Source organism: Hypomesus nipponensis, chromosome 9 (genome assembly GCF_054491055.1).
Source record: "Hypomesus nipponensis isolate SF chromosome 9, ASM5449105v1, whole genome shotgun sequence".
NCBI classification, from domain to species: Eukaryota; Metazoa; Chordata; class Actinopteri; order Osmeriformes; family Osmeridae; genus Hypomesus; species Hypomesus nipponensis.
The window spans coordinates 530,001-537,238 of NC_140369.1; the positions used below are offsets into that span (position 1 = coordinate 530,001).

At 45.7% G+C, this 7,238-nt stretch overlaps 2 protein-coding genes across 2 annotated transcripts in view; one reads left to right on the forward strand and one right to left on the reverse strand.

The window, feature by feature from the left end:
• Nucleotides 1–5,092, reverse strand: part of LOC146272219 (dnaJ homolog subfamily C member 16-like) — a 12,905-nt gene extending 7,813 nt beyond the window's left edge. The window contains 9 exon segments of the mRNA XM_084705596.1: nt 51–228; nt 415–545; nt 634–792; nt 1,013–1,117; nt 1,948–2,132; nt 2,369–2,690; nt 4,076–4,142; nt 4,252–4,503; nt 4,955–5,092. Coding sequence (XP_084561722.1) covers nt 51–228; nt 415–545; nt 634–792; nt 1,013–1,117; nt 1,948–2,132; nt 2,369–2,690; nt 4,076–4,142; nt 4,252–4,430 — 1,326 coding nt within the window. The 5' untranslated portion in view covers nt 4,431–4,503; nt 4,955–5,092.
• A 14-nt stretch (nt 5,093–5,106) lies between these two features.
• Nucleotides 5,107–7,143, forward strand: cyb561d2 (cytochrome b561 family, member D2). Its single transcript, XM_084705598.1, has 4 exons — nt 5,107–5,254; nt 5,616–5,782; nt 5,884–5,921; nt 6,061–7,143. Exons 2-4 carry the CDS (start codon nt 5,656–5,658, stop codon nt 6,562–6,564), a joined length of 669 nt encoding a protein of 222 aa, XP_084561724.1. The 5' UTR covers nt 5,107–5,254; nt 5,616–5,655; the 3' UTR covers nt 6,565–7,143.
• Nucleotides 7,144–7,238: the final 95 nt, after the last annotated feature.

The window sequence follows — 7,238 nt, forward strand, 5'->3', positions numbered from 1 at the left end:
TGTGTGCGTGTGTGTATAGTGTGTGTGTATGGGGTGGTGAGCTAGCTGACCTGAGGTGCCAGAGAGGCCTGGTTGTTGAGCAGCACCTGGCAGAGCGCCTGCTGCTGGCGCTGGTGCACATAGGCAAAGCGGAGCACTTCTTTAGAGTTGGCCGCCGCAAACGCCAGGAAGGCCTCATTCCCCGGCACGAACGCCGGCTCCTCCCCGGTGATCAGCAGCACACAGAACCTGGGGAGGGGGGAAGGACATCAGCCTCGCACAGGAACAGGAAATGTGTACAAGTGAGATGGTAGATTAAGGAGGTAGTATTTGAATCCTTTCCTCACAAACTCACCAAATAAAAGATAAACATTTATCTTATGTTTAAAAGGCTAAATAATATTTTATTAGGCACCAGTGAGCCCTGACTCTTACTTCCTGCGCCTGTGGAACTGCTTGATGGGACAGAGTTCATCAAACAACTTCTGGTTGAGCAGCCGGGGCACCTGCAGAAACTTGTTGTTGGAGACAAACTCATCCATGATTTGCCTCTTCATCCCTCTGGCCTGGGGGAGAGGAGAGGGCCGGATGAAAAAAGGATGGAGAGATGGTGGGTGTGTGTGTGTGTGTGTGAGACTGTGTGAGTGTGCTGACCTGGATGATGTCTGAAGGTTTCTCTGTATTCTCCTTGAACAGCAGCATGGTGGGGGCGTAGGTGTTGATGTTGAACTGGCGCAGCAGGCGGGACGTCTGGGTCAGACCCTGGTCTACGTAGCCAAAACGCACGTAGTCCCTGAAGGCAAACGCTGTGAGCTGGTTAGGGTTAGAGGAGGAGAGAAGGGAGGAGGAGAGAAGGGAGAAGGAGAGAAGGGAGGAGGAAAGGAGATATTACTCTGGCTCACGTCACACCTTTTGCTTCCATGTATATCACGTCTTCCTCCATGCACAAATCCCTCAGCATGCCATGACAGTAAACAAAGTGACTCATAGGTGAGTCAGTGGGGGGCGTGTCCTGGGATGTTGTGGTTCTCACCTTGTACATAAGGGAGACAGCAGGAACTTGGTCAAATAGCAGCACGCTGGGCTTGTTCTCCACCCGCCAGCCACCCAGGAATGCCTCAGAGTTCTCATCTGTGATCTGGGGATGGGGAAGAGAATACAAAAACTAAGATTTAATAATCCTTTTAGTAAAAAGTTTTTTTGACTGAAGGCACCAAGATAAAATGTCACTGACATCAATCAGACACAGGTCACTTACTGTAAACAGATAATGTCAAATACTCAACTATACGTTTTATCCCAAGCACTGCTACGAAACCAAACGCTTATTCCCAAAACTGCAAATTAACTAAATCAAATCGTTCCTAAATGTGATCAGTCAGTAGTTAAGGTCCCTCCAGCCAGAGAGGTCTGGGGTCTGTGATCAGTCAGTAGTTAAGGTCCCTCTAGCCAGAGAGGTCTGGTGTCTGTGATCAGTCAGTAGTTAAGGTCCCTCCAGCCAGAGAGGTCTGGTGTCTGTGATCAGTCAGTAGTTAAGGTCCCTACAGCCAGAGAGGTCTGGTGTCTGTGATCAGTCAGTAGTTAAGGTCCCTCCAGCCAGAGAGGTCTGGTGTCTGTGATCAGTCAGTAGTTAAGGTCCCTACAGCCAGAGAGGTCTGGTGTCTGTGATCAGTCAGTAGTTAAGGTCCCTCCAGCCAGAGAGGTCTGGTGTCTGTGATCAGTCAGTAGTTAAGGTCCCTCCAGCCAGAGAGGTCTGGTGTCTGTGATCAGTCAGTAGGTAAGGTCCCTACAGCCAGAGAGGTCTGGTGTCTGTGATCAGTCAGTAGTTAAGGTCCCTCTAGCCAGAGAGGTCTGGTGTCTGTGATCAGTCAGTAGTTAAGGTCCCTCTAGCCAGAGAGGTCTGGTGTCTGTGATCAGTCAGTAGGTAAGGTCCCTACAGCCAGCGAGGTGTGCCGTCTGCCCCAGTACCTTCTCCACCTGCCTCGGGGGCAGCAGGTCGTGGATGAACTGGCGGAGGTTCTCGCGGACCACGGCCTGGTGGAAGAAGGTGACACGGCCGTTGAGCAGGCCCAGGATGGAGGGCGCCCGGTGGGCCCCCAGCTGGCTGGCCAGGCGCCGCTCGTACCCCAAGTCCACGATGCCGATGCCAATGCCTGGGAGACAATCAACACATGGGGATATGACAGTATCAGTCTAGAAGTTGTACTAAATGCCGATAATCAATCGATATCTCATGCACTGGAAGTTAGCTAATGTATGTAGGTAAATCCCACTAATAAAAAGACTTAATAATACAGAATCACACAGAGGCTGATAAATTGTCTGATCCAACTGGTAATGAGAAAGCATTTGACATCACTTCCTGGGAGGAGCTTCTCCTCTGACATACCCAGTGCCTCCAGCTCATTAACCGTCTCCTTCCACACCGGCTCGATGTGAACACAGGCGAAACACCACTCGGAGGTAACCTTGATGAGGTAAGGCCTCTTGTAGCTGTCGACCAGCACCTCGCTGTTGTACTGGGCGTGGCTCAGCAGGTATTTGCTGTCGGAGAAGTCACGTCCCGACCGGGGGAAGTGGAAGAAGGACTCGTCGAAGTAGAAACTGTCGTGGAAATGTCTGAAGCCCTGAGGCTGCTGGCCCATCGGCTGGCTGGCATCCATCTTGCCGTAGCGGTCGTAGTTGGACCTGCGCTCCTCATTGGACAGGATCTGAGGACTTAGGGGAGTTAGAGGGAGCAGACTGACGCTGATTGGCCAGGATCTGAGGACTCAGGGGAGTTAGAGAGAGCACACTGATCCTGATTGGCCAGGATCTGAGGACTCAGGAGTTCGAGGGAACAGACTTCCTCAAACACACGTTGTTACAGTGAAGTCATCGTGCTGGGGATTGATGCTTCCTTTTGATGTATCGTCACATGGTTATAAACAAGAGCCCGACCGATGAAGGATTTTTAAGGCTGATACCGATATGAATATTTGGTGATATAAAAATCAGATATTCCGATATATTGGCCAATATATTTAAAAAAATGAGTAACGAAACAAACTGATTTCCTAACATTAGTTATTTGTAGTTTACATTTCAATAATTTTTAGCAGACTCTCTTATCCAGAGCGACTTACAGTAAGTAAAGGGACATTTCCCCAAGGAAAGTAGGGTGAGTGCCTTGCCCAAGGACACAACATCATTGTAGAATTGAACCGGCAACCTTCTGATTAATAGCCCGACTCCCTAACCGCTCAGCCATCTGACTCCTGTTATTATTTATGTGTCCTCACTAAAATAATATGATAATGCAGTTTAAAAATAAACTTGTTTGTTTTATTGTCACAACAGAACATCAAAATATATTAAAGATCCCATGACATGCTGTTTTTGGATGTTTTAATAAAGGCCTTAGTGGTCCCCTAATACTGTATCTGAAGTTTATTTCCCAAAATTCAGCCTTGGTGCAGAATTACAGCCACTACGAGCAGTCCCACAATGAGCTTTCCTCGGGACGTGCTGTTTCTGTGTCTGTAGCATTAAATACTATGAGGAAGAAAGAGGCGGGGCTAACTGCCATGCCTTGGTTGTTTGCGAGCCATGATGTCTCGAGGAAAAACCAATGTTGCGCTTGCACGGTCGTAGCTCATTTTTTTATTGGTGGGACAAATTCTCTGTGCGGGCAAAGCAGAGTAAAATTCGGTTTTATGACATCATGAAACCAGCATTTTCAAAACCAAGTGTTTCAGCTTTCATTTTCTCAAAAGGCGGAGAACAATACCCAGAACTTGGTTTAGACCTATCGAAATTTCTAGCCACTGGGGCAGTCGGACCAAAGGCAGGCTAGGGGAACTCATATTAATGTTAAATAACCTCCTAAAGTGAACATTTCATTTCATGGGACCTTAGAAGTTCTGATAAATAAAATGTATAAAAATACAAACTTAAGATATGAAACTTAAGTCATTTGAACAAAAACACAATAACAAAAAAATATTCATTTATCGACCATTATAAGTGCCAATACCTATAGTTTGGAAAATGTGTAATATCGGCCAATAACATCGTCCCGCCGATATATCGGTCGGCTCTATTATAAACCACTCACCTCATAAGACTTTGTGATCTTGATGAACATGTCCTCTGCTCCAGGGTCTTTGTTCTTATCTGGATGCCTACAAGACAAAGCAAAGGTGATCAGGTATATCTAGGAAAAGGGATTCCAGTCACAACATTAATTAAGTGGAGAAACTCTCCCACTCTGCTTATGTGCGTGTCCCTCACCACTCTCTGACCAGACGTTTGTAAACCTTCTTGATGTCGGTCTGGCTAGCACTCCTGCTTACACCTAGGATCTTGTACGGGTCCAGCTCGGGGCCACTCCGCACCTGGTCACCCAACAGCAGCAGCAGGAGGATGGGGACGATGGGAGAGGTCCACCGTAGTCTGCAGAATCCCTCCATCTTATTCAAACGAATACGGCTAGCTAGATAGCTAGCTATTTAGGCACTGGCTAAATAGCTAGCTATCGCCACTCTAAATTAACACAGAAAAAGAAAATACAAATGAGCAATTATATATTTGTTGCATTAATAAAAGCCTTAGCTTATAAGGCCTTATACAATTCAACTAGAGATACTGCTGACCAGATCACTACCCTTGCCAGCTCTCTGGCCAGTAAAGTAGCTAGCTAGTACAGTAGCTAGAGCTAATTGTGTTGGAAGATAAATTCAGACGGCGGATTTGCTTTACATATGATCTCAAACGCATTCACATTAAACCAGGAAGGTTCTCGATGAACTGGCTTTAGAAATTAGCCCGCTTCGCTGTATAGCCTAACTAGCAACTACTAGCCTAGAAGCTAAACGTACGTAGGTTTAAAACGTGTCGACCGGGTTACAGTAGCTGTCATATTGAGCTAGCTAGGTCTTCTAGGCTTTATTATTGGTAAAACAACAACACATTACAGATAACGTTGTGTAAATACCTCAAGTCTTTAAATTCACGAAGTCAGTTTACCACCATGTCGAGTAGTAGTAGCCAAATGCCAAGCCGAGGCAGGGCATAAGAGGACAGCTTTGAGAGGTATGTTTAGAAACTACAACTCCCAACACGCACTGCGCAAAGAAGCAAGCGCGTCTGGCCCTAACTCTATGGTCTGGCCCAATTATCTGGCCACGTCACGTCGTCATTCAAACACACAGGATTTTCTGAGCTACTTTATGACTAAGCTCCTCTTTTTAATATAATTTTTTTTTTTACAGTTTTTTCCCTGTGTAAAGATATGGTAAGTCTGCATGACACTTCTGTCCAAAGTGTAGTTTCGTCAGAGTTATAGTAAAAGTTTTATAAAGCAGAAGTGACATAATTATACTATGTATGGGAAAACACAGGCAGTAGCTACTAATAAGTCGACAGTTGCTGGACGCCAGTTAGCTAGCTTGATAACTTGGCCAGTGCTTAGTTGGGTAACCTACATGTTTATTTAAGTAACCTTAAGTTTGTTAATAGTTAACGGTGTGTTGGTGAATTGGTATTTTGTTCATGTCTTTATTATTGCGTAGTGTTAGTGTAAAAACATTGGTGTTATATCTACCTCTTGTTGATGGGTCATGTAGGGTTAATTATAAATTCATTTGGGGTCGCAGTGATATCCGTCGGGCTCGTGAACCTGTCAAGAAAACGAATATGACCAAGTTATCCACCTCAGAGCCTCGAGTCTACGGCTATGCGAGAGTCACATGTGGAATATTGACTCATCTGGCGTGTGTTGCCTTCACGGCGTTAACTGCTGTAGTGTCACGACCAGGAAGTAGTAAGTATTGATAAAACAATTTTGGTAGCCTGGGCCTACATTCATGTGGTCCTCTGACTTAATTTTTCCCCGCCACTCTAACAATGACATTTACTTTTCAGGTTTGTTCTCTTGGCATCCCTTCTTCATGACACTAGCTGTAAGTCAACACTTCTCACAGCACAAAAACCCTGTCTATGAGCACTCACCTCACAGCTCGCTCTTCGATGGTGCAGTATGTATACAGAGGAGTGAGTTTAACCAGAACAACAGTTAAACATGTTCATCTCTTCCATCAGTTCTCACTGCTTATGACGGAGGCCATCCTCGTGTTCTCTCCCTCCACCTCTCCGATCTGGAAGCTTCCACACAAAACCAAAGGCCGCTTCCACTGGCTCCTGCAGGGGCTCTGTGCCACCTGTGCCACACTGGGCTTGGCTGCCATCTGCTACAACAAGCACCTAAACGGCAAACCCCACTTCCGCTCCTGGCACGGTCTGCTGGGTGTGGTGACGGTGTGCGGTGTGGTGCTGCAGTCCCTGGCTGCTCTGCCCCTCATCTACACCTCTCTGGCCAAGGGCTGGTCCCTCGCCAGACTCAAGAGGTACCATGCCACCTGTGGCCTGGTGGTTTACCTGTTGGGCAGTGCCAGCTTGTTCCTGGGCGCCTGTTCAGCGTGGTTCACAGGCTCCGTGGTGGGGCACACCTGGTACCTGGCCGCTCTGTGCCCCGCCGTCTGTGCCCTTGCCGTCATGAGCCAGGTGACCGATGCTTACATGGCCAAGAAACGCTTCCAGTCCTGATCAAGGCTCCGGTCAGCTTCACTGAACATGACCATCATCAGTTGGGTTACAACGGATTTACTTTACTGTAAAAGCGCTTGAAATGATATACCTTTTATGCATCAGCAACCAGCCAACTTGCTGTGCATGTCTCCGTTTGTAGAAATTATTCTGCTCATTTAAATGATCACTTATAAAATGTCTTGTTTTGAACATTATGCTGTTGAAGTGTCCAGGTAAATCGATTATGGAAGACCAAAAGTAATTCAGTGAACAGTGGTAGTAATTGTTCCCAAAGCTGCTTGATTACTGGATTGAAGCTATAATTATTTTTGTACTGACCAATGCATTTTTCATAACATGTATTTTTTTTTTATAAAAAAAAAAAAAAAATGTACCTAACTGCAAGAGAAGTGTTTTTATTCTCTGTTAAAATAACATTAATAACAGTTTTGATTCTCCTCTACGTGGAATACATGGGGGAACTGAACGGCCAGGATGTCTGGATGTTTGTTCTCATCCTCACTCAGTCATCATGAAGAGAACAGCATAAAAAACAGTATAATGTACAAAAATAAAAACTGATGAATTAATCTTCCATCTTAAATAAATAATTTTGGTAAATCCATACATCGAAATAAGGAACCAACTACAAGAGGTGTGTTAACATTATTGAGAAGTTATATAAGAACATT